We start from the raw sequence: 27,830 nt of genomic DNA, 5'->3' as shown, positions 1-27,830 counted from the left end.
AAAATGTAACCACTCTCAAATTCATAGAGAGCTATGGATGCAAGTACTAACCATCCATGATATCAAAATGATAGTTAAAACTGTGTTTTAAGGCTATACAGTGTTTGTTTACATTGGAGTAAAACAAGCTTATATTTTGGCTTCTGATTGGGTACGACAGTTGAACTAAGATTATGAGGCATTGGTAAGTTTTATATCCAAGAGTCAATGGGTATGTATAGTTAATTTATAAGTCCAAAAATGTATGTAGCAACTAAGGATTTTAGCTTTGAGGCCTTTTTATCAATTAGATTTAGTCACCACCTGCGTCCTCTCTCTCCTCCGTCCTCTCTCGCCTCCTTTGGAAAAAGGTCCAAGTTAATCAATGAGAGTTGGCGAGGAGAGTGGAAATGCTCTTGCTTGAAATGAGACTGTCCTTCTCCACTCGGGTGTCGTTAGGCAAATGACGTTACAGGGATGGATCCCAAAATAAATGTGTAATGTGCTCAAAACAAATTAAGCTAGTTGTGCAAGACATTTTTATAGATAAAACAATAAGTAGCATATTGATTTCAAATGTGTGCATGTTTTTCTCTGAGAAAACAAAAGCTGATTCGAAGGGGGTGTGGCAGATTTCAAAACTCTTTTGCGGTAAGATGAATATGATTATCCTCGATGAAAGGTGGCTATCGAGGGCAGTACAGTCATCCATTTGCCTACGAACGATTTGACACACTCCTCGACCACTTATATTTTACTGTTAACATAGGGCTCCAGAATTTTATTTTGGTCAATAGAGATGGATTTGCCTACATCTTTATGTGCACTAACAGGTATCCTAGGCTAATTTTGTTGGGGATAATTCACCACTGAGTAAGTGGAAACTCAAAACACATTTTCTAGATCGCTAACCTTAACCTCTACGGGATCGGTGTGTGTGTGTGTGTGTCCCCACCCCGCGGGACGGTTTAGCTAACGTGCGCTAATGTGATTAGCATGACGTTGTAAGTCACAAGAATTTCCCAGGACGCAGACGTGTCTTATATGTGCAGAAAGCTTAAATTATTGTTAATCTAACTGCACTGTCTGATTTACAGTAGCTATTACAGTGAATACCATGCTATTGTTTGAGGAGAGTGCACAATTATGTACTTGAAAATGTATCAGTAAACCAATTGGGAACATTTGGGCAGACTTGATACAACATTTTCAACAGTAATGCAATGGCTCTTTAGATCAGCCTAAAACTTTGCACATACACTGCTGCCATCTAGTGGCCAAAATCTAAATTGAGCCTAGACTCAAGTCATATAATGGCCTTTCTCTTGCATTTCAAAGATGATAAAAAAAAAAAATGAAAACACGTGTTTTTTCTTTGTATTATCTTTTACCAAATCTAATGTGTTAAATTCTCTACCCTTTAGCTCCGTGCGGATGTTGCCTGTAATACATGGCTTCTGGTTGGGATGTGTACGTATGGTCACTGTGGGGACGACGTCATCAATGCACTTATTGATGACGCCAGTGACTGATGTGGTATACTCCTGAATGCCATCGGATGAATCCCAGAACATATTCCAGTCTGTGCTAGCAAAACAGTCTAGTAGCTTAGCATTTGCGTTATCTGACCACTTTCTGAGTGAGCGAGTCACTGGTACTTCCTGCTTCAGTTTTTGCTTGTAAGCAGGAATCGGAAGGATAGAGTTATGGTCAGATTTGCCAAATGGAGGGAGAGTTTTGTATGTGTCTCTGTGTGTGGAGTAAAGGTAGTCTAGAGTTTGTTTTTCTTTTTTTTTCTTTTTTAAATGTAACCCTCTGGTTGCACATTTAACATACTGGTAGAAATGAGGTAAAACGGATTTGATTTTCCCTGCATTAAAGTTCCCGGCCAATAGGAGCGCTGCCTCTGGATTAGTATTTTCTTTTTTGCTATGGCCTTTAACCACTCTGGGATACGCAAGCGTCCCACATGGCCAACATCCAGTGAAAATGCGGAGCGCCAAATTTAAATAAATTACTATAAAAATCTAACTTTCATGAAATCACACATGCAATACACCAAATTAAAGCTACACTTGTTGTGAATCCAGCCAACGTGTCAGATATCAAAAAGGCTTTACGTTGAAAGCACACCAAACGATTATGTTAGGTCAGTACATAGTCACAGAAAAACACAGCCATTTTTCCAGCCAAAGAGAGGAGTCACAAAAAGCAGAAATAGAGATCAAATTAATCACTAACCTTTGATGATCTTCATCAGATGACACTCATAGGACTTCATGTTACACAATGCATGTATGTTTTGTTCGATCAAGTTCATATTTATATCCAGAAATCTCAGTTTACATTGGCGCGTTACGTTCAGTAATGTTTTGCTTCTAAAACATCCGGTGATTTTGCAGAGAGCCACATCAATTTACAGAAATACTCATCATAAATGTTGATGAAAATACAAGTGTTATGCATGGAACTTTAGATAAACTTCTCCTGAATGCAACCGCTGTGTCAGATTTCAAAAAAGCTTTACCGAAAAAGCACACCATGCAATAATCTGAGTACAGCGCTCAGAGCCCAAACAAGCCATACAGATATCCGCCATGTTGTGGAGTCAACAAAGTCAGAAATAGCATTATAAATATTCACTTACCTTTGATGATCTTCATCAGAATGCACTCCCAGGAATCCCAATTCCACAATAAATGTTTGATTTGTTCGATAAAGTCCATCATTTATGTCCAAATACCTCCTTTTTGTTTGCGCGTTTAGTACGCAATCCAAACTCACGACGCGCAGGCAGGTCCAGGCGAAAGTTCAGACGTAAAGTCATATTACAGTTCGTAGAAACATGTCAAACTAAGTATAGAATCAATCTTTAGGATGTTTTTATCATAAATCTTCAATAATGTTCCAACCGGAGGATTCCTTGGTCTGTAGAATTGCAATGGAACGCAAGCTACCTCTCAGGTGAACGCGCGTGACCAGCTCATGCCACTCTGGCAGACCTCTGACTCATTCAGCTCCCATTCCCCCCTCCTTCACAGTAGAAGCATCTAACAAGGTTCTAAAGACTGTTGACATCTAGTGGAAGCCTTAGGAAGTGCAATATGTACACTGTACACTATCTTGGATAGGCAAAGAGTTGAAAAACTACAAACCTCAGATTTCCCACTTCCTGGTTGGATTTTCTTCTCAGGTTTTTGCCTACCATATGAGTTCTGTTAAACTCACAGACATCATTCAAACAGTTTTAGAAACTTCAGAGTGTTTTCTATCCAAATCTACTAATTATATGCATATTCTAGCTTTTAGGACTGAGTAGCAGGTAGTTTACTCTGGGCACCTTTTTATCCAAGCTACTCAATACTGCCCCCTTGTCCCAAAGAAGTTAACAGCTCATTGAGTGTCGTCTTAGTGCCAGCATCGGTTTATGGTGGTACATAGATGGCTATGAAGAATATAGATGAAAGCTCTCTTGGTAAATAGTGTGGTCTACAACTTATCATGAGATACTCTTCCTCAGGCGAGCAATACCTTGAAACTTCCTTAATATTAGTTTTTTTGCACCAGCTGTAATTTACATATAGACACAGATCGCCACCCCTTGTCTTACTGGAAGTAGCTGTTCTATCTTGTCGATGGTTTCGAAAACCCCGGCAGTTTTAAGATTGATGGTAGAGGGGATTTACTCACTCGCCGTCGGATCCTTACAAGGCACCCCGACCTATGTCCCCGATTCTCTGTCTCTTCTTCATGCAAATGGGGATTTGGGCATTGTCAGGTGTCTGAAGTAAATTCTTTGCGTCTGACTTTTTAAAGGAAAAATCTTCGTGCAGCACGAGGTGAGTAATCGCTGTCCTAATATCCAGAAGCTCTTTTCGGTCATAAGAGACGGTGGCAGAAACATTATGTACACACAATAGCACAGCAGCCATCTCTTCCGGCGCCATCTAACTGTTGGTGAGCATTTCTCCATTCCCAAGATAAACCAACCACTTGACAGGTGTGGCATATCAAGAAGCTGCGTAAACAGCATGATCATTATGCAGATGCACCTTGTGCTGGGGACAATAAAAGGCCACTAAAATGTGCAGTTTTGTCACACAACACAATGCCACAGATGTCTGACTGCAGGAATGTCCACCAGAGCTGTTGCCAGAGAATTGAATGTTCATTTCTCTGCCATAAGCCACCATCAACGTCATTTTAGAGAATTTGGCAGTACGTCCAACCGGCCTCACAACCGCAGACCATGTGTAACAACGCCAGCCCAGGATATTCACATCTGGCTTCTTCACCTGCAACATCATCTGAGACCAGCCATCTGCACAGCTGATGAATATTTATGTCTGTAATAATGCCCTTTTGTGGGGAAAAACTCATTCTGATTGGCATCCCCAGTGGATGGGCCTATGCCCTCCCGGGCCCACCCATGGCTGCACCCCTGCCCAGTCATGTGAAATCCATAGATTAGGGCCTAATGAATTTATTAATATTCACTGATTTCTTATATGTAACTCAATAAAATCGTTGAAATTGTTGCATGTTTTGCTTTATATTTTTGTTCAGTATACATATCCCAGCCAGAAGCCTTGGATTACAGGCAACATTCGCACTGAGCTATAGGCTAGGGCTGCCGCTTTCAAGGAGCGGGACACTAATCCGGTTGCTAATAAGAAATCCCGCTACGCCCTCTGAAAAACCATCAAACAGGCAAAGCGTCAATACAGGACTAAGAATCCCACTTCATCGTCTATTACGCTCGTCTGATGTAGCAGGGCTTGTAAACTATCACGGATTACAAAGGAAAAAGGTAGCACTTTATTTGACACCCAGTGCCATAACACGTTATCAATCAAATTTCAATCAAATTTATTCATAAAGCCCTTTTTATATCAGCCGATGTCACAAAGTGCTATACAGAAACTCAGCCTTAAAACCCCAAACAGCAAGCAATGCAGATGTAGAATCATGGTGGCTAGGAAAACTCCCTAGAAAGGCAGGAACCTAGGAAGAAACCTAGAGAGGAACCAGGCTCTGAGGGGTGGCCAGTCCTCTTCTGGCTGTGCCGGTGGAGATTATAACAGTACATGGCCAAGATGTTCAAACGTTCTTAGATGACCAGCAGGGTATAATAATAATCACAGTGGTTGTAGAGGGTGCAACAGGTCAGCACCTCAGGAGTAAATGTCAGTTGGCTTTTCATAGCCGAGCATTCAGAATTAGAGACAGCAGGTGCGGTAGAGAGAGAGAGAGTTGAAAACAGCAGGTCCGATACAAGGTCAGGGTTCCATAGGCACATGCAGAACAGTTGAAACTGGAACAGCAACACGACCAGGTGGACTGGAGACAGCAAGGAGTCATCAAGCCAGGGTGTCCTGAGGCATGGTTCTAGGGCTCAGGTCCTCTGGGAGGGGAGGGAGAAAGAGAATTAGACGGAGCATACTTAAGTTAACACAGGACACCAAATAAGACAGGAGAAATACTCCAGACGTAAGACTGACCCTAGCCCCCCGACACACAAACTATTGCAGCATAAATACTGGAGGCTGAGACAGGAGGGGTCGGGAGACACTGTGGCCCCATCCGACGATACCCTCGGACAGGGCCAACCAGGCAGGATATAATCCCACCCACTTTGCCAAAGCACAGCCCCCACACTACTAGAGGGATATCTTAAAACCAGCAACTTACTACCCTGAAACAAGTCTGAGTATAGCCCACGAAGATCTCCCCCACGGCACAAACCCGGGGGGGCGCCAAACCCGGACAGGAAGATCACGTCAGTCGCTCGATGCACTCCTCCTAGGGACAGGATGGAAGAGCACCAGACTCGGCCCCCGTAATAGGGTTAGAGGCAGAGAATCCCGGTGGAGAGGGGAACCGGCCAGGCAGAGACAGCAAGGGCGGTTCGTTGCTCCAGTGCCTTTCCGTTCACCTTCACACCCCTGGGCCAGACTACTCTCAATCATAGGACCTACTGAAGAGATGAGACTTCAATAAAGACTTACAGGTCGAGACCGAGTCTGCATCTCTCACATGGATAGGCAAACCATTCCATAAAAATTTAGCTCTATAGGAGAAAGCCCTGCCTCCAGCTGTTTGCATAGAAATTCTAGGGACGATAAGGAGGACTACATCTTGTGACCGTAGCATACGTGTTGGTATGTACGGCAGGACCAAATCAGAGAGATGGGTAGGCGCAAGCACGTGTAATGCTTTGTAGGTTAGCAGTAAAACCATGAAATCAGCCCTGGCCTTAACAGGAAGCCAGTGTAGAGAGGCTAGCACTGGAGTAATATGATCAAATGTTTTGGTTCTAGTCAAGATTCTAGCAGCTGTGTTTAGCACTAACTGAAGTTTATTTAGTGCTTTATCCGGGTAGTGCATTGCAGTAGTCTAATCTAGAAGTGACAAAAGCATGGATGAACTGTTCTGCCTCATTTTTGGACAGAAAGTTTCAGATTTTTGCAATGTTACGAAGATGGAAAAAAGCTGTCCTTGAAACAGCTGTCCTTGACATGTTCGTCAAAAGAGATCAGGTTTCAGACGCCGATGTCCTTCAGTTTTATTTGAGACAACTGTACAACCATCAAGATTAATTGTCAGATCCAACAGAAGATCTCTTTGTTTCTTGGGACATAGAACTAGCGTCTCTGTTTTTGTTTAAAAGTAAAACATTTGCAGGGACCGAGAGACTGAAAAACAGCTTCTATCTCAAGGCCATCAGACTGTTAAACAGCCACCACTAACATTGAGTGGCTGCTGCCAACATACTGACTCAACTCCAGCTCACTTTAATAATGGAAATTGATGGAAATTGATCAAAAATGTATCACTAGCCACTTTAAACAATGGCACTTAATGTATATGTATATACTGTACTCTATCATCTACTGCATCTTGCCATCTTTATGTAATACATGTATCACTAGCCACTTTAAACTATGCCACTTATGTTTACATACCCTACTTTACTCATCTCATATGTATATACTGTACTCGATACCATCTACTGCATCTTGCCTATGCCGTTCTGTACCATCACTCATTCATATATCTTTATGTACATATTCTTTATCCCTTTACACTTGTGTGTGTGTGTATAAGGTAGTAGTTGTGGAATTGTTAGGTTAGATTACTTGTTGGTTGTTACTGCATTGTCGGAACTAGAAGCACAAGCATTTCGCTACACTCGCATTAACATCTGCTAACCATGTGTATGTGACAAATAAAATTTGATTTGATTTATGTCTGAAACACATGCTTCCAGTAAGGGCAATTTTGGGGCTTCACCGTGTTTCATCGAAATGTACAGTTGTGTATTGTCCGCATAGCATTGAAAGTTAACATTGTTTCCGAATTACATCACCAAGAGGTAAAATATATAGTGAAAACAATGGTGGTCCTAAAACGGAACCTTGAGGAACACTGAAATTTACAGTTGATTTTTCAGAGGGCAAACCATCAACAGAGACAAACATATCTTTCTGACTGATAATATCTAAACCAGGCCAGAACTTGTCCGTGTAAACCAATCTCTCCAAAATAATGTTATAATCGATGGTGTCAAAAGCAGCACTAAGGTCTAGGAGCACGAGGACAGATGCAGAGCCTTGGTCTGACGCCACTAAAAGGTAATTTACCTCCTTCACGAGTGCAGTCTGAGTGCTATGATGGGGTCTCAAACCAGACTGAAGCGTTTCATATACATTGTTTGTCTTCAGGAAGGCAGTGAGTTGCTGTGCAACAGCTTTTTCTAAAATGTTTGAGAGGAATGGGGGAGTCGATATAGGCCAATTCGTTTTGTTATATTTTCTGGGTCAAGGTTTGGCTTTTTCAAGAGAGGCTTTATTACTGCCACTTTTATAGTGAGTTTGGTACACATCTGGTGGATAGGGAGCAGTTTATGAAGTTCAACATAGGACGGCCAACTGGACAGCTTTGCAGAAATACACAGATTTAACCTCTCTGGGATATGTGGGACGTTAGCGTCCCAAAAGCCAGTAAAAATGCAGAGCGCCAAATTCAAATAAATTACTATAAAAATCTAACTTTCATGAAATCACACATGCAATACACCAAATTAAAGCTACACTTGTTGTGAATCCAGCCAACATGTCAGATTTCAAATAGGCTTTTCGGCGAAAGCAAACAATGCTATTATCTGAGGATAGCACCATAGTAAACAAAGAGAGAGAAGCATATTTCAACCCTGCAGGCGTGACACAAAACGCAGAAATAAAAATATAATTCATGCCTTACCTTTGACGAGCTTCTTTTGTTGGCACTCCAATATGTCCAATAAACATCACAAATGGTCCTTTTGTTCGATTAATTCCGTCGAGATATATCCAAAATGTCCATTTATTTGGCGCGTTTGATCCAGAAAAACACCGGTTCCAACTTGCTCAACGTGACTACAAAATATCTCAAAAGTTACCTGTAAACTTTGCCAAAACATTTCAAACTACTTTTGTAATACAACTTTAGGTATTTTTTAACGTAAATAATCGATAAAATTGAAGACGGGATGGTCTGTGTTCAATACAGGAGGAAAACAAACTGTAGCTAGCTTTCTGGTCACGCGCCTCTATCTAACAGTACACTTCAAGTTACCCTCGTTCTGGATGGCCGTACTTCTTCATTACACAATGGAAAAAACCTCAACCAATTTCTAAAGACTGTTGACATCCAGTGGAAGCGGTAGGAACTGCAAGAAGGTCCCTTAGAAATCTGGATTCCCAATGAAAATCCATTGAAAAGAGAGTGACCTCAAAAACAAATTCTGAATGGTTTGTCCTCGGGGTTTCACCTGCAAAATAAGTTCTGTTAAACTCAGACATGATTCAAACAGTTTTAGAAACTTCAGAGTGTTTTCTATCCAAATATACTAATAATATGCATATCTTATCTTCTGGGGATGAGTAGCTGGCAGTTGAATTTGGGTATGCTTTTCATCCAAACGTGAAAATGCTGCCCCCTATCCTAGAGAAGTTAAAGAGGAGTCTGTAATTTTCCCCCCTAATGATCATGATAGTTCATGAAATTATCACTGCTGAAGTGAAAGCCATCCTCTCTTGGGAAATGCTTTTTAGTTAGATTTGCGACAGTATCAAAGATAAATGTTGCATTATTCTTATTCTCCTCAATTAAGTTGGAAAAATAGGATGATTGAGCAGCAGTGAGGGCTCTTCGATATTGTACAGTACTGTCTTTCCAAGCTAGTCGGAAGACTTCCAGTTTGGTGGACCACCATTTCTGTTCCAGTTTTCTGGAAGCTTGCTTCAGGGTTCAGGTATTTTCTGTTTACCAGGGAGCTAGTTTCTTATGACAAATGTTTGTTGTTTATATGGGTGCGACTGCATCTAGGGTATTACGCAAGGTTAAATTTAGTTCCTCAGTTAGGTGGTTAACCGATTTTTGTACTCCGACGTCCTTGGGTAGGTGGAGGGAGTCTGGAAGGGCATCTAGGAATCTTTGGGTTGTCCGGGCATTTAAAGCAAGGCTTTTGATGATCCTTGGATGTGGTCTGAGCAGATTATTTGTTGCGATTGTAAACATAATAAATTGGTGGTCCGATAGTCCAGGATCATGAGGAAAAACATTAAGATCCACAATATTTATTCCACGGGACAAAACTAGGTCCAGAATATGACTGTGGCAGTGAGTAGGTCCGGAGACATGTTGGACAAAACCCACTGAGTCGATGATGGCTCCGAAAGCAATTTGGAGTGGGTCTGTGGACTTTTCCATGTGAATATTAAAGTCTCAGAAAATTGGAATATTATCTGCCATGACTACAAGGTCCGATAGGAATTCAGGGAACTCGATAAGTAACGCTGTATACGGCCCAGGAGGCCTGTAAACAGTAGCTATAAAAAGTGATTGAGTAGGCTGCATAGATTTCATGACTAGAAACTCAAAGATGAAAACAGTCTTTTTTTTATTTTTTTGTTGTAAATTGTAATTTGCTATTGTAAGTGTTAGCAACACCTCCACCTTTGCGGGGTATATGGTAGTAGTGTAACCAGGAGGAGAGGCCTAATTTAAACACAGTAAATTCATCAGGCTTAAGCCATGTTTCAGTCAGGCCAATCACATCAAGATTATGATCAGTGATTCGTTCATTGACTATAACTGCCTTGGAAGTGAGGGATCTAACATTAAGTAGCCACATATGACTCCAACACCCTCATTAAGTTTGCCGAAGACACAGCGGTGGTAGGCCTGGTAACCGACGACGATGAGACAGCCTATAGGGAGGAGGTCAGAGACCTGGCAGTGCGGTGCCAGGACAACAACCTCTCCCTCAACGTGAGCAAGACAAAGGAGCTGATCGTGGACTACAGGAAACAGAGGACAGAGCACGTCCCCATTCACATTGATAGGGCTGAAGTGGAGCGGGTCGAGAGCTTCAAGTTCCTTGGTGTCCACATCACTAAGGACCTTTCATGGTCCAAATACACCAAGACAGTCGTGAAGAGGGCACGACAATGCCCCCTCTGGAGGGTGAAAAGATTTGGCATGGTACCTCATATCCTCAAATTTATACAGCTGCACCATCGAGAGCAACCTGACTTGTTGCGTCACCACTTGGTATTGCAACTGCTTGGCATCCGACCGCAAGGCACTACAGATGGTAATGCATACAGCCTAGTGCATCTCTGGGGCCGAGCTTCCTGTCATCCAGGACCATACCAGGCGGTGTCAGAGGAAGGGCCATCCAGTACCTGAGCTCCAAGTCTGGGACCAAAAGGCTCCTTAACAGCTTCTACCCTCAAGCCAAAAGACTGCTGAACGGTTAATCAAGTGGCTACCCAGACTATTTGCATTGACCCTCTTATTTGTATTGTTATTTATAATTTTTTGCACTGATTCTCTTGCACAGGCTCTGTGCACACTTACTGGACTCTAACCACACGCTGACATACTACACTGACACTCCAACGGACACACACACAAAACACACACGGACACACACACACACACAAAACACACATGCATATTGACGCCAGACACACATTCATTCACCTTCCTTCCTTACACTCTTTACATACTCTCTTGCTACTCTGTTTATTATCTATGTATTGTCACGTCACCCGTACCCCTCCACATTGACTCGGTACCGGTACACATTGTATATAGCCTCATTATAGTTATTTTGTTTTAATATTTTTCCTTTAGTTTATTCAGCAAATGAATAAATGAATTTACTTTTTTAAAACTCTGCGTTGTTGGTTAAAGGCTCGTAAGTAAGCATTTCACGGTAAAGTCTACTTTACCTGTTGTATTTGGCGCATGTGACATACAATTTGATTTGAAATGTTTTTTTTAACAAGATCCACCGTGTTTTCCACAGTTTCAACCTTTTGTTGAACTTCTTTTTTCAACTTTATCATCGCAGTGAGGTCAAACATTGTAGCCTAAAGCATGATACTGTTTTCATGATAAGTGTTTGTGATTTTCGATTACGTTTGCATTGATGTCAGAGTGATTGAAGGACAATGGAGCGCTGAGTAGCAGCCCATCCGTGACCTGACGGTCGTCAGCGAGTTGGGTACTAGCAACACATCAGCCCCATTCATGTACAGAGCGCATAGGAGGATATTACTGTGACTCAACGGTCACATGGAATTTGACTGCGGTCATAACTGCCGGTCACCACAACAGCTCGATGCACTACCCTCTGGAGAGAGAGCCCTGCGGTTTCAGGCAGTGCAGTTGCCGTACCATGCAGTAATCCAGCCTGACAGGATGCTCTCTGGTGCATCTGTAGACGTTTGTGAGGTCCGAACTGAAAGACATAGGAGCAGGTTAAGGGTTATGCATAGTACCTTGTATTAGTGTTCACAGCCACTCATCCAGTTAAACGACCTGACCCGATGGAGGCTAAATAGACTGGAATGCAGCTCTACGGCTCATGTTCTTCCCTCATGTTCTCATTATGATATGGACAGGGTGGCCATTTTCAGTAGAGGTGGTTGAGGTTTGCCTACGCTATCCAAACCCTGCCTATTCTCCAGTCACCCCAGTGCTGGTCTTCCCCATATGATCTGGTTGAAGGCATGAAGAGCGTGGGATTGATACTGGGGTATATACTGGTATATTCACTATGGAGTCCAAGTTTATTAATAGACTGAAACTAGAGGATGCCAGCAGTACGCACCAGCAGCCAAAGCCTATGACCAATGGGACACACCCCTGCTGGCACAACCATCAGGGGAAAACATGGCCTTCCAAGGCAGTCTGCAGTTCTTTGGACCACTGCTCTGGAATAAGCTGGACATATCCACACGACAGCTAGCTAGCATGTCTGCCTTCAAAAGAGCTGTACACATATCTAGTAGGATATGTGAGCGTCATTTTGTATGTATGCTACTGCGTATGATGTGTGTGCTTCTGTGTATGCTGTTTTTATCTAGTCAACTTTTATGTGATGTGTATGTTTTTATTAATTAAACGGAACCCAGGACTCCCTAAAAAACAGTGGCAGTTGTTAGTGGACTATCCTGGCTAAATAAAATGAAAATGTATTCGAAAACTGGCCCAGTACCCCTCACCATCTCTGGGGGACACAAACAAGATATGCCATTTTCACACTTTGAGTTGTACAGTGCCAGTCAAAAGTTTGCACACACCTACTCATTTAAAGGTTTTTCTTTATTTTTACTATTTTTCTACATTGTTGAATATTAGTGAAGACATCAAAATGATGAAATAACATTGAATCATGTAGTAACCAAAAAAGTGTTAATCAAATCAAAATATATTTGAGATTTTTCAAAGTAGCCACCCTTTGCCTTGACAGCTTTGCACAATCTTGGCATTCTCTCAACCAACTTCACCTGGAATGCTTTTTCAACAATCTTGAAGGAGTTCCCACATATGCTGAGCACTTGTTGGCTGCTTTTCCTTCACTCTGCAGTCCATCTCATCCCAAACCATCTCAATTGGGTTGAGGTCGGGTGATTGTGGAGGCCAGGTCATCTGATGCAGCACTCCATCACTCTCCTCCTTGGTCAAATAGCCCTTACACAGCCTGGAGGTGTGTTGGGTCATTGTCCTGTTGAAAAACAAATAATCCCACTAAGCGCAAACCAGATGGGATGGCGTATCGCTGCAGAATGCTGTGGTAGCCATGCTGGTTAAGTGTGCCTTGAATTCTAAATAAATCACAGTGTCACCAGCAAAGCACCCCCACACCATCACACTTCATCGTCCATGCTTCACAGTGGGAACCACACATGCGAAATTCATCCGTTAACGTACTCTGCGTCTCACAAAGATACGGCAGTTGGAACCAAAAATCTCAAATTTGTACTCATCAGACCAAAGGACAGATTTCCACCGGTCTAATGTCCATTGCTCATGTTTCTTGGCCCAAGCAAGTCTCTTCTTCTTATTGGTGTCCTTTAGTAGTGATTTCTTTGCAGCAATTCGACCATGAAGGCCTGATTCATGCAGTCTCTTCTGAACAGTTGTTGAGATGTCTGTTACTTGAACTCTGAAGCATTTATTTGGACTGCAATTTCTGAGGCTGGTAACTCTAATGAACTTATCCTCTACAGCAGAGGTAACTCTGGGTCTTCCTTTTCTGTGGCGGTGCCAGTTTCATAACGCTTGATTTTTATTGCGACTTCACTTGAATAACTTTTAAAGTTCTTGAAATTTTCCGGAATGACTGACCATGTCTTAAAGGCTTTAACCAAATAGGACTATCTTCTGTATACTACCCCTACCTTGTCACAACACAATTGATTGGCCCCAACTCATTAAGAAAGAATGTCCACAAATGAACTTATTTGTCACAGCTGTTAATTCAAATGTATTCCAGGTGACTACCTCATGAAGCTGGTTGAGAGAATGCCAAGAGTGTGCAAAACTGTCAAGGCAAAGGGTGGCTACTTTGAAGAATCTCAAATATAAGATATTTAACACTTTTGTTCACTACATGATTCCATATGTGTAATTTCATAGTTTTGATGTCTTCACTATTATTCTACAATGTAGAACATAGTACAAATAAAGAAAAACCCTGGAATGAGGTGTCAACTTTTGACCGGTACTGTATATAAAACACCATTTGGTGTGAACCATGACGGGTAGAGGTACTGGTGTGTACACTTTATTACATTTTATAGCAGGACAGTTGTGTGAAGGATGTTTTATCTAATGGCATCTTCAGGACATATTGTTACACACAGACTCTTAAGATTGAAAGAGTTGTGTTTTTAATCCTTAGATAGGATTTTGATTTGCTTCCTTGTTTTTTGTTGTTCCACAGGCAGGTGTGAAGGGGACTTTAGGTCGCCTAGTTGGAATATTTGAGGTGAGTTTATGTTATGACATGCTTAGGCATGCTAAAGCTTGTTTGGGAGTGGAGAGAAAATATGGACTTTGTTCTGAAAAAATAAATAAAGGTCAAAACTGTCTATCTTACAGAACCGAGAGAGGAAACACAGAACCTACGTCTACATTCTTGTCGTAACTGAGGTCCTGGAGGATTGGGAGGACTCAGTGAACATTGGTGAGTGGCTTTCATTTCAATCTGATTTATACTACATTGTTTGAATTCTGGTTATAGATGCCTCTCATGTCTGTCTTTCTAAACTTGTGCCACAATGGTGTCTGTTCTTGTTCCTTTTAACAGGGAGAAAAAGGGATTGGTTTAAAATAGACGATGCAATACAAGTGTTGCAGTGTCACAAGCCTGTGCAGGCCACATACTTCGAGCCTCTCAAGGATGGTTGCCTGACCAGCAACGGGACGCCCCTGGTGGCCACGATAGGCGGAGACCTCTCCCCCACCTACAACATCAGCCAGAGCTCCGTGTCGGGTATCAGATAACTAAAACACAACCCCAGGAGCTCTTGCCACCACTCTCCCTCTTACTTCTTTTTTTTTTGGTCTCAAAATAACATGGTTTGCTTTGCCAACTCATTTGTGCCAGATTTGTGGTGCAGACTTGACAAGTGTTGAGTGAAGATTCTGAAACAATTTGGAAATGTCATTTTTGACCCCTTGTTTGTTTCGTTTTATTGAAAATGTCATGAAGCATCCCTCACTCCCTCATTCTCCTACCTTGAACACACCCTTAGCGTGGTGTTTATTGAATGCAAGAACTACTTTTTACTGTTGTGATGTAAAAGTGTATACTTAGTGCTTAAGCGCAATGCTTTCAGTGGTCTTTTTAATGTCTCCTCTTTTGGTTATTGTCTGTGTATGATTGTGCCCAAGAGTGTGTTTGTTAAGGATAGGAAATGTTCTGTGCATCTGAATAGACAGTTGTAGGAAGTGACTTGTTTTGCATGATCGCTGGCTATGTTTTGCACATTGGGGTCACCTGATATAGATTGTGCAGCAGATAGTCTTTGGTGGTAACTAAGTTCTTTTGAATTCTCATTTAGCTCCGCATTGTGGTTCTTGGTATTAATATCTTGCAGGTTTCATCAGAAAGACGAGGGCCTTTTCCCCATTTGACCCGATCGTCAAGTAGCCTATACATTTTCCCTTAGTCTGGAAGCTAGCTAGCCATTTCAATATTCACTTTTAGGCAGAGAAAAAATATAGAAAGAATGTCTACTCAACTAAATATGTAGCACAGTCCCCATTTTGGTGAGTTAGCATTGAGAGTTTACCCTGGTGTTTTACCCAATAGACTGAGACCCTTTCGTTCTCCACAGTGTCTTTACCTACTTAACGGTCTAGTAGTCTGTTAGTAGTGGTTCACTACAGACACCGAAACAGTAAGCAGATCCCCCCCCCCCCCACCGACCAAAATGTATCAGTTTATAATTTAGAATTGCATGGTGTGAACAACTGCAGTCTTCCTCCATTTATTTTGTGCCAACCATGGACTGACATTTGCCTTCACCCAACACACACCACCTTTTTATCAAATTTTCAGATTCTCACCCCTTACTTTAACCTCTGTTTTATATCAGATGTTTACATTGCGTTCATAACATTTATTTTTTCACTTAAACAAGCACTAATAGACATGTATATTTGAATAATGTAGAATCTTTTCGGGGGGGGGAGCTTTTCAGTAAAAATGTTTTACCCTTTTTAGTATTGAATCTGCATCCCCAAAACAAACACCTGCTTGATATTGAAAGTAATTTAATCTAAAATGCTGTCTTTGGCTAGATGCAGAACAAACAAACAAACAAGCCTTGTACAGTTTGAGACCTTGTTTTTAACATGTAAAAATGCTTTGAATACTATTTTTTTTCTTTTTCTTAAACGTCTGGCAAATCTCTAGCCAACCTGCTATACTTGCCTTAGATGTGGCATGGAGCAGCTGGCTCAATACTGTGAAACTGGAGGCCCTGTACATAGCATGTAAGACGTTTTATTGTAAATTGTTTATTTCTGTATAGATCAAAGGTGAGTACAAATGACAAAACAGTTCCTCTGATGCATTTGTGAGGGCTATATTTTGCTCAGCCATGGCTGTAGAGTTGACTCGATCCCTAATCAAAGGGTGGCGTTGGCTTTGTAAGGTTTGTTGATGAGTTGCTTTGATACACAGTACATGTTAAGGCTAAAGAACAAGTAAATGTTTCTAGCTTTGTATTGGGGGGGTGAAGAGAAGACCCCATTTATCATGGATGATATTAGCAGCAGAGATGCCTCAGATGTTCTACAAAGACCAAGAGGCTGAGGTGTAATAAAGTGAAGTCCATAGTTGAATTGTTAACATACAAAATTGAGGGTTTCCACTGGGCTGAATGCTGTTTCCAGACCACTACCATAGAACTTTTATGTCATTATCCTAGTCTTCTGACAGAACCAACTTTTATATGTAACATCTCCCTATTATCTCTTCTGCCCTGTCATTGTTTCAGTAGCTCATCATTCGCCCTCCAAAATGAGCATTATATACACTCAGTGGTCAGTTTATTAGGTACACCAATCCATTCCCGAAAATAGTTAGCTCTTCCAGTGTGTCACGTGGCCGTGGCTTGCTATAAAAAGGAGGCATCCAGTTACCGGATGGGCTAATGCAGCAGACGACCACACCGGGTTCCACTCCTATCAGCTAAAAACAAGAAGCGTCTACAGTGTGCACGCAATCACCAACATCACCTGGTCAAATGAATCCCAGTTCCTGTTGAGTCATGCTGATGGCAGTCAGGATTTTACATAAGCAGCATGGGGCAATGGTGTGGGGGATGTTTTCCTTGCACACGTGAGGTCCCTTGATACCAATTGAGCAACGTTTCCATGCACTGAAGAATTCAGGTTCTGGAGGCAAAGGGGTTCCGATCCGGTACTAGATGGGTGCACCTAATAACTGGCAACCGAGTGTATGTTATCCCCAATCCCAGACTCAAGGTCTATTCTATAATGTAAGGGTTGAACTAAATTGGTGAGTGGATTACTGATATCAATAGATAGAAATTCTACTTTGAACCATTTATTGCTTTTTATAAACTAGGTGGTTCAAGCCCTGAATGCGGATTGGCTGACAGCTGTGTTATACCAGATTGTATTCCACAGGTACAAAACATTTATTTTAACTGCTCTAATTACATTGGTAGCCAGTTTATAATAGCAATAAGGTAACTTGCGGTTTGTGATATATGGCCAATATACTGTGAAACTGAAATCCGTTGCGTCGTGCGTTTAAGAACAGCCCTTAGCCGTGGTATATTGGCCATATACCACACCCCCTCTGGCCTTATTGCTTCATTACATGAGCTGCATCGAAAGGTGTGGGGGGCTAAGTCTTGGAACTGTCTAGTGGAAACCAATTTTTCCAATACCACCTTAGCCCCACAGAGCAGAATACATTTAGGCCTATTATTGAATTTTGTGGTCAGCCTCCCTTAAAGTCCACCATTTTCTTTATATGATAATGAGCTATCAAATTAGAGATGGAATTGTAAAATCTCTAAAGTGAAGGTGTTCTATTCAAAATGGGCACAAGCGAGGGCAATGAATGTGGATATCCATATGTAACAGCCAATGAATGACCACTTGTTCTTTAACCTGTTTGTACTTTGTCGATTTTCTTGTGTTCCTGACAAGATACCTTGTACATACTAGCTAAAGCAGCACTTATAGCTAGATAAACCTTATGCTTTAGTCAATAAGTGTATTTTTCCCCTTTCCTTCCATCTAATACATAGTTCTGTTAACTCCTTTTGTTAATACAATGGAAGTGGAGGGGTTTAAGAACTCAATACTTCTCATTATTAGGAAAGGGATAAGTACTGTATAAATATACCCTGCCTGAGTCCTTTAAGAAATGCATTTCTCTCTTCCTTAGGACGATTTCACACAGCACGCAGTGAAAGCCGGAAGGAGTGGATGTAGGCATTTTAAAAAGATCAAACGCAGCCTCTGCTCAGATAGGCCTCCTTGGTCCTTCACCGGAGTGATGTAAAACTTGCCTATATCACACCTCCTAGTGGTCAGGCAGTATTCTGCAACGCATGTGAAACAGTTTTGCCTCAGTCAGTGAATGTCCAGTTGAGGATTCTTGCATTCTCAGCAGTATTTGTTTCATGGCATTGCATTTGGATAGTGACTACTCTGACAGCTTGATTATTTTTCTATTGGATCATCCTGTAGTAGGAGTGATACTCCCTTGCTATATACAAATTGATAAGGCAAAGTCACAATCAGATGGGATTCAGTGAAGAAAGCTATTTGGGCTACCTAAAATATAAGTGTGAATTTCCCTAAGCACAAGCCCTTGACCTTCCCTACATATTTGTAGTAATTGTTTTCTCCAAGGTGTACGTCACTGGAATATTTACTATTGTCATTTGGGACTGTGAAAAACCAGTGAGAAGACTGAAGATTGTAATATAAATGTGCCAACAAATAAACACCAGTATTTCAGCTCTGGATTCCATTTGCCTTTTTTTGATCATTGTAACAAAGTGTCTAGCTACTTAGTATTCCACTTAATACCTGTATTTACTATAGGTTGTTGATAAACCCCCGACTAAAGGACTGTACTTTGAATAACCTCTGCCACGCTTCAGCTAGTATAATTACTGTAGTGTGCAAATGAATAACTCCACAGTCCACACAAACATTGGAAAGAATGCTACATTCATCCAGAATGGTCCATATTTAAAGTACTGACAAATAAAAAGGACAAAGTTGTGTTGTGTGTTTATTGTAAAGTAATGATAGACATTTACTCCTGAGGAGGCTGCTGTCCTCGGCCACGTCCAAATCCACCCCTCTGAAAACAAAGAACAGGATAAGCTTCCACATCACAAGATAGTTGGTCAGCAAAACGAGTGTCATATGGTTATGTTTCCAATTCATGTCCCACATGTGTCAACCCGAATAACTTTACACAGTGCGTCTGGCTGCCCAATGTATGTTGTTTTTCACAATAGCGTATAATCAATTACAATTGCTCGTGACAATGACATCTTGTTGAGTCTCAACTTAAATGCACACAAATAAGGCTTTGAATTGCCTATTCTAGTGCCATATAGATGTACAGTATACAACCTTTCAACGGTAGGCTATACAATAAACAATCATTTATGACCATTTATTATTCAGACTTGTCATGGTAACTGGTATACTGAGTCGGTCCCCAGGAACAGAGTTGAGCACCTGCTTCAGACTACATTACCATTAGGCAATACAGTACTTACAAATTGGAACTCTGTGGCTGAACCAGCACCTGCCTCTGCTTTCTTGTCTCCACCAGCTGTAAAGAAAATAACAGATTGTAATCAAAACATATTCCAAAACGTTTTAGTTATCGCCATTTTCCTTCATTCATCACCATTCATACTAGTCACAAAGGCTGAGGAATAAGTCATTACCAATAACAAATGTGCTCACCAACTACTGGATCTCAAGGCAGATATTTGGAGCTACAAAACACACTAGTCAGCAGATAGTGAAATTCCCAGTTGGTTGAAAGCGATGGTTAGGATTAGAGGGATTCTGTAAAACTATACATACGCGGTGCAGCAGATCTTCTGTAATTGTCTCTATCACCCCCATCACGGTTGAAGCGGGCAGGCCTCTCTCCCCTCTCTCCCTCCATACCTGGAAAAGAAAAGACAACGCTCAGCTGGGTGGAATGTCAGACTCAAAAACACAGGAAGGAACATCAGGTTTGGGTCCAATCAGCACCTATGACTATACAGTACAAAATCCGATAGTTCTCACTGTCCAGCTCCTGAGGGATGCAGTGTATGCAGACACGTTCCAGCCCGGCTCTAAACCACCTCATTCAAACAATCAAGGTCTAAATCAAAGACCACGATTAGTTGAATCAGTTAGTACAGGGCTGGTACTAAAGCCAGCACACTGCAGCCCCCCAGGACTGGAGTCACCCAGACCTGTTGAAGTAGGGCCTCATTAGGAGCAGTAATACCCCATTCACATACTATGCTGGTTTGGTTACTTTATTTTCATATAGTCTTTTCCAGCAAACGAGGTGGATATGTAATAGTGATGGGGGTATAATATATATATATATATATATATATACACACATTTTGGACATTATAAAATCGACTCAAAGTATCGATATGTAAAAATAAAATTGAATCTGACTAATGAATACACCCCAGATATGGATCATCTCATCGCTGTAGCCTGTGACACAAACACCTCATTCAACTCATTGAGGGCTTGATGAGTAGTTGAATCAGGTGTGCTTGTCTAGGGTTACAATAAACATGTGTACTGGTGGCGGTACTCCAGGACCAGGGTTTGAACACAGCGCCAGGTAGCATTAGCTAACGCTAGTCAGCTGTATATGCGCCAAACCGCCCGTATTTTTCATCCTATAGCTTGTTTTTAAATAGTAAACCATTTCCCCCCCATCACTTTTATTGCCATGACTGATCAGAAATGATCAAGCCCATGTCTTTCTGAAGCAGACATTGGCAGCAATATGTTTGAAACATCAAATCGCAGTATCGAAGTGTAATACATATAGGAAGTGAGAATCGCAATACATATTGTATTGGCAACTAAGTATCGTGAGGTCCCTGGCAATTCCCAAGCCTAATGTGTAACCAGTCCAGGACAGTGCAGCTCATTAGTGTGAAAATGGTTAGACTATAAGTGGACGTACCCTTGGGCCGGGGCCTCGCGGTCTCAGGACGCATCTGGCGGCGCAGGGTGGCGGGAACAATCTCAGGTGGAAGGTGCAGGAAGTCTCTCAGGTACTGGATACCTTCATTGGTGAGGTACCAGTAAAAATGGCGCCAGGCAAATTGCTCCTTGACATACCCAAGTGACTTCAAGGACTGAAAAACAAACATGAACAAATATATATATATTTTTTTTTTTTAAATATAAAGACAACCCCAACATCCAACAGTCATGACATGCTAGGGAAACATTTTCCGTAACCCAACTGTGTGCAAGTCTGAAAATCCACATCAGTGGTGTATTCATTAGTCAGAATCCGTTGAAAAATGTTTAGCAACAGAAAATGTTTATTAAAGGAACCAAACGGGGAGGGACCTAGATAAAATGTGTCCAATAGAAACTCTCGTTTTCATTGAAAAGACGATTTTTTTCAGATTGACGTAAACAGTTTCCGTTAATGAATACACTGTGTGCCGAGTCTGACAAAATGAGTATCGTAACTGATATGGGCAATTTTCTGGATGCAATCATATCAGAGTATTCTTTTGTAATTATCCGTGATACGAAACTTTTTTTATTTTATTTTTCGGGTGCATGCAAGTATGTTTCTCATCTCTCAGTCACAGAGTTTCTAAACCATACTGTACTGTCTTTGAGTCAGTCATGTGCATGGTCTAAATAACTCAACTGGCAAGCTTGCCTGTCTGTAAAGAGAAGGGCGGGCTGTACGTTGATCCTGGTGCTCTGATTGGCCAGGGTGAAGCTGTATCTCTGTCCACTCACTTAATGTACTGAACAAAAATGAACGCAACATGCAACAATTTCAAAGATTTTACTGAGTTACAGTTCATATAAGGAAATAAGTTGAAATCAAATCATTAGGCACTAATCTATGGATTTCACATGACTGGGCAGGGGTGCAGCCAAGGGTGGGCATAGGCCCACCCAATCAGAATGAGTTTTATCCCACAAAATAGCTATATTAGACAGAAATACTCCTCAGCACCCGCCACCCCCCTCAGACGATCCCGCAAGAGAAGCCGCCGGATGTGGAGGTCCTGGGTTGGCGTGGTTACACGTGGTCTGCGGTTGTGAGGCCGGTTGGACGTACTGCAAAATTCTCTAAAACGACGTTGGAGGCAGCTTATGGTAGAGAAATTAACATTCAATTCTCTGCCAAAAGCTCTGATGGACATTGCTGCAGTCAGCATACCAATTGCAAGGTCCCTCAACTTGAGAATTCTGTAGAATTGTGTTGTGACAAAAGTGAACATTTTAGAGTGGCCTTTTATTGTCCCTAGCACAAGGTGCACTGTGTAATGAGCTTCTTGATATGCCACACCTGTCTAGTGGATATATTCTCTTGGCTAAGGAGAAACGCTCACTAACAGGGATGTAAACAAATTTGTGAAGAACATTTTAGAGAAATAAGCATATGGAACATTTCTGGGATTTCAGCTCATGAAACAGGAGACTAACACTTTACATTGTTGTTTTGTTATATATATATATATAAAGCAACAATATATATACACTGCTCAAAAAAATAAAGGGAACACTTAAACAACACAATGTAACTCCAAGTCAATCACACTTCTGTGAAATCAAACTGTCCACTTAGGAAGCAACACTGATTGACAATAAATTTCACATGCTGTTGTGCAAATGGAATAGACAAAAGGTGGAAATGATAGGCAATTAGCAAGACACCCCCAATAAAGGAGTGATTCTGCAGGTGGTGACCACAGACCACTTCTCAGTTCCTATGCTTCCTGGCTGATGTTTTGGTCACTTTTGAATGCTGGCGGTGCTCTCACTCTAGTGGTAGCATGAGACGGAGTCTACAACCCACACAAGTGGCTCAGGTAGTGCAGCTCATCCAGGATGGCACATCAATGCGAGCTGTGGCAAGAAGGTTTGCTGTGTCTGTCAGCGTAGTGTCCAGAGCATGGAGGCGCTACCAGGAGACAGGCCAATACATCAGGAGACGTGGAGAAGGCCGTAGGAGGGCAACAACCCAGCAGCAGGACCGCTACCTCCGCCTTTGTGCAAGGAGGAGCACTGCCAGAGCCCTGCAAAATGACCTCCAGCAGGCCACAAATGTGCATGTGTCTGCTCAAACGGTCAGAAACAGACTCCATGAGGGTGGTATGAGGGCCCGACGTCCACAGGTGGGGGTTGTGCTTACAGCCCAACACCGTGCAGGACGTTTGGCATTTGCCAGAGAACACCAAGATTGGCAAATTCGCCACTGGCGCCCTGTGCTCTTCACAGATGAAAGCAGGTTCACACTGAGCACATGTGACAGACGTGACAGAGTCTGGAGACGCCGTGGAGAACGTTCTGCTGCCTGCAACATCCTCCAGCATGACCGGTTTGGCCGTGGGTCAGTCATGGTGTGGGGTGGCATTTCTTTGTGGGGCCGCACAGCCCTCCATGTGCTCGCCAGAGGTAGCCTGACTGCCATTAGGTACCGAGATGAGATCCTCAGAGCCCTTGTGAGACCATATGCTGACACATGCACATTTGTGGCCTGCTGGAGGTCATTTTGCAGGGCTCTGGCAGTGCTCCTCCTTGCACAAAGGCGGAGGTAGCGGTCCTGCTGCTGGGTTGTTGCCCTCCTACGGCCTTCTCCACGCCTCCTGATGTACTGGCCTGTCTCCTGGTAGCGCCTCCATGCTCTGGACACTACGCTGACAGCAAACCTTCTTGCCACAGCTCGCATTGATGTGCCATCCTGGATGAGCTGCACTACCTGAGCCACTTGTGTGGGTTGTAGACTCCGTCTCATGCTACCACTAGAGTGAGAGCACCGCCAGCATTCAAAAGTGACCAAAACATCAGCCAGGAAGCATAGGAACTGAGAAGTGGTCTGTGGTCACCACCTGCAGAATCAATCCTTTATTGCGGGTGTCTTGCTAATTGCCTATCATTTCCACCTTTTGTCTATTCCATTTGCACAACAGCATGTGAAATTTATTGTCAATCAGTGTTGCTTCCTAAGTGGACAGTTTGATTTCACAGAAGTGTGATTGACTTGGCGTTACATTGTGTTGTTTAAGGGTTCCCTTTATTTTTTTGAGCAGTGTATATATATATATATATATATATAAATAACAAGGTGAGGATGTTTGCTACCAAACTATCAATGAGCATAATATCCAACAAGTGGGGCAAGGGTAGGGAAAATAGATTTAACACTAATGCGCATTTTGACTAAGTGACAGCAAACTTAGCTGCCCACTGCAAATTGAGGATACAGACACCCACCCGGTGAGAATGGGCAGGGGGTATTTTCCCAACATCTATTTAGGCATATTAAAAACACTCCAGTTTTTTCCTATCGCGAGTATAATACGATCCGACTGTCAACTGTCACTTTACGGATACGATTATGAGTATGGTCATGTCGGCACACCCCTAGAATACCCCAGAGATATGCATAATTTCATCACTGTCACCCTTGAGTCCACGCACATGAAAATTCACCTTGCTCAGGTCATCACATCAACATGTAACAAAAATCCCAGAATTCACAGATACAATCCAGTCTTTAACGCAACAGCCACAGTTTAACTGTGGACATCATGCTACTTGACAATAACTGCACCGGTCTCAAAGGACAGAACCAACATTAAAAAAAACTAACAGTAGAATCAATATCTCCTAAAGTTCAAGGGGCTCTCACCAGCATTGCTTTCATCACATGAAGGTTGGGCACGTTCTTGTCGGCCAATTCAGGGTGCTTGGGCAGATGCACATCTTTCTTCGCCACCATGACGCCCTCTTTGAAGAGGAGCTCATAGATGGCAATACGGTTCTTCTTGGGCATCAGCATCTATTCACACAACCGAAAATGAGACAAGCGTTAGCGTCAAATGCAATATAACAGGGATGTCCACCTACCCACATACTGGCTGGCTAACAGCCCACTACAAGATTGTAAGGTTACTAACGTCACAAGACTGGGAGTCCTAACTTATGTCAACTAACGTTACCCCAGCCGGTAGGTACGTTAAGCTAGCTAGCTAGCTTCTTCGGACAACTATGGGCTCATTTCCCAGGTGAGGTAGGTAACGAACATTTTACCAGGCTTCTAGTGTCTAATGATAAAACCACATTTGGAACGACTTCCATCCGGCAGTGGTTACTACTGTAATAAATACCATTTAAAATAACACAAGCATATTGCTATTACATTGTTATAACTAACTTCTTTCTAAGCAGGGTTTCTCACACACCCAGAGACAGATGGCTGACACAGAACATTCATAAACACTGATAAGAAAAGGGTGCAGACACACACACATACTCAAGGACAGAGGGCTGACTACGCACACACAAAATCTCCTGTTTTAGCTGAACATTTGATAACAAAGAACTTTTGTTGCAAGACTCAGAAGGATGACGTCCAGCTCATCAGGACCAATCTGAGAAGACAACAACCTGATCAGGACCAACCAGAAAACCAGATCTACCAGACTCAACCTACTTTCTGTCCTGTATAAAATGTCTATGTATTTCTGTTATCTGGGCTTTTTCTGGAGGTTCACTATGAGCCGAAGGAACGAGACCGTATACGCTTGTACCAGATATCTTTACTCATAATTAAACTGTCGCTTGTCATACAATTTATCACCTTGTCTGAATCGATCCTTGACCGGCTCGCCCTTCTCCATATCTAATTATCAACACTACCTATCACACTAGCTTTGAAAAATAATTACAAATGAAGTGATACGAGGACATAGCAGGGAAGTCCGTGTATGTAGCTAGACTACCCTGTGTATTTTAACCTACATCTCGAATAATATAAGGCTTTTGGGGGAAATGTGTGGATGTTTATAACAATGACATACACATCTATCTAAAATTGAGAGTAACAGCTTCATTCAATGTAAGATGTCTTAGATTTATTCAGATTATCTTTGCTAGGCATTTGCCTACCTTGCCACTTGCTAGGGGACCGGAACCGGAAGGAACGACGGAAGGCGTTCAAGAGCATTTACGCCCAGACGTTGGAACTAGCAGCTTTAGCGTCATCTACTGAACTGGCGGGAAAAGTGCAGTAGACTAAATGGAATTGCCTATAGACAGGGAATTATTATTCCGCATCGTCATTTTTGCAAATTAGCCTATGGGTAAAATAGCCATGCACTTTTGTTAATCAAATAAATTAATTGACACATATCTGCAATAGGTATACACTGTCTAAGCTTACACCACTTATCAAAGTGCTTTTCAACCTGAACCACCACTCGTCCTTTTTTGGAAATACGAGCTTATTTAAATTTTTTACGTTAGAAGAAGCTTCAGATACATTTTCCGGTCTTGTGTGGGGATTCAGCCAGCGGAATTTGTACTGGGGTGTTCATTTAAAGACTATAACATTATTCTTCCATTGGACCATCCAGGGCCGGCTCCAGACATAAACAGTCGCTTATGCTAGGGGGCCCACCCCCCAAAAAAGTTTTTAGGAACTGTCTGGTTCTCAACTTAGAATAGAATAGAGAGTTAGAATAGTAGAATATACAAGGTGTAAGTTCAACATTTGCTTGTGCTTCAGCAGTTTCTCCTGTTTTCAAATCAAATTTTATTGGTCACATACACCACAGGAGGCTGGTGCTGCCTTAATTGGGGAGGACGGCTTGTGGTAATGGCTGGAGCGGAATAGGTGGAATGGTTACCATGTGTTTGATGCCATTCCATTTGCGCCGTTCCAGCCATTATTATGAGCCGTCCTCCCCTGAGCAGCCTCCATTGACATACATATATTTAGCAGATGTTATCGAAATGCTTGTGTTCCTAGCTCCAACAGTGCAGTAGTATCTAACACTGACAGTCACTCAATTAGCCATGTCAGTTAACATTTTTTTGATTGTTAAATTAGTCTAGCCAATAATCTAAATTTATAGCAATCATGACCGAATACCGACTGGGCACGCAGAGCACATGCCCAGGGGCCCTGACCTCCAGGTGGTCCTCATTGATTTTTGTCGTCACTCTTACTCAGATATCATTAACATGGCAAAATGTGTAAAATTGCAGGAAATTTGCTTTAAAACTGCAAAAATGTCTCTCCACATCATGGAAAAATCAGTAGAACTGCAGAAAACATGCTTTGAAACAGCAAAAAATATATAGTAGAATTGCATGAAATGTGTTAAAAAATTGCAACATTTTCTCTCCTCCACATGGCAAAATGTGTAAAATTGCAGGAAATTAACTTTCAAACATACATTTTTCTATCCGCCATCAAGAGGGGGGCCACACTTTTTTTTGATCTGCTTGGTGGAGGGGTCCCCAACCAAATCTCGTTTAGTGTCCCCAAAAAGCTAGAGCCGGCCCTGGGACCATCCCCCACATGTCGCCTCTTGTCCTGCCGCTTTTTGTGCAGCACAAGGCAAGCCTTCACGCTGTCAATTGACGGAGAAGGGTCTACCTTTTTTTCTAGTTGCTATAACGGGAACTATTTTTATATTTAGGCCAACAGGGGAGTCGGACACATCGCATTGTGTTCTCTGGTATGTTATGCATTTACAGTATATACGCATGCACCATTTCCAGTTTGTTTCAGTAGAAACGGAAAGAATAGGCTAAGAACTGCATCTTTGACTGGTAGGCTACGCAACCCATCATATTCTGCTACCGGGGACAGCGAGACTTTTCAACCCTACAGTTTTTTTTGTTGCTTTATTCTTTAGTAGCCTACATTTTATTATAATATACACTACAAGACCAAAAGTATGTGGACA

The 27,830-nt window shown here is 42.1% G+C and overlaps 2 protein-coding genes across 5 annotated transcripts in view; one reads left to right on the top strand and one right to left on the bottom strand.

Moving 5' to 3' along the window:
• LOC120065015 (diphosphoinositol polyphosphate phosphohydrolase 1) overlaps positions 1-18,834 on the top strand; it is a 40,565-nt gene extending 21,731 nt beyond the window's left edge. Inside the window, exons 3-7 of one of the 4 annotated variants that reach the window (XM_039015656.1) lie at positions 14,264-14,308; positions 14,422-14,506; positions 14,630-14,815; positions 17,423-17,484; positions 18,257-18,834. In XM_039015656.1, coding sequence (XP_038871584.1) covers positions 14,264-14,308; positions 14,422-14,506; positions 14,630-14,815; positions 17,423-17,484; positions 18,257-18,373 — 495 coding nt within the window. In that variant the 3' untranslated portion in view covers positions 18,374-18,834. Of the gene's footprint in view, positions 1-14,263; positions 14,309-14,421; positions 14,507-14,629; positions 17,542-18,256 lie in introns of those variants that run through there. The other 3 variants (XR_005478635.1, XM_039015657.1, XM_039015658.1) reach the window with 3 other exon arrangements.
• Positions 18,835-19,096: 262 nt separating this feature from the next.
• LOC120065017 (40S ribosomal protein S10-like) lies at positions 19,097-26,114 on the bottom strand. The gene is made up of 6 exons (XM_039015659.1): positions 26,023-26,114; positions 24,764-24,913; positions 21,056-21,230; positions 19,930-20,016; positions 19,614-19,669; positions 19,097-19,186 (listed from the first exon to the last, which is right to left on the bottom strand). Exons 2-6 carry the CDS (start codon positions 24,911-24,913, stop codon positions 19,139-19,141), a joined length of 516 nt encoding a protein of 171 aa, XP_038871587.1. The 5' UTR covers positions 26,023-26,114; the 3' UTR covers positions 19,097-19,138.
• Positions 26,115-27,830: the final 1,716 nt, after the last annotated feature.

This window comes from Salvelinus namaycush, chromosome 20 (assembly GCF_016432855.1).
Source record: "Salvelinus namaycush isolate Seneca chromosome 20, SaNama_1.0, whole genome shotgun sequence".
Lineage (NCBI taxonomy): Eukaryota > Metazoa > Chordata > Actinopteri > Salmoniformes > Salmonidae > Salvelinus > Salvelinus namaycush.
The sequence above is the reverse complement of the archived record's forward strand: the minus strand, read 5'-3'. Positions and strand labels throughout refer to the sequence as shown.

Bases quoted from the DNA above. Each gene is read 5' to 3' on its own strand.
- LOC120065017 (XM_039015659.1), bottom strand. From the start codon at position 24,913: ATGCTGATGCCCAAGAAGAACCGTATTGCCATCTATGAGCTCCTCTTC. The intron at 21,231-24,763 runs GTGAGAGCCCCT...TTTGTTTTTCAG, and splicing joins ATGTGATGAAAGCAATGCTG to TCCTTGAAGTCACTTGGGTA. The intron at 20,017-21,055 runs GTACGTCCACTT...TTTCTTTTCCAG, and splicing joins CGCGAGGCCCCGGCCCAAGG to GTATGGAGGGAGAGAGGGGA.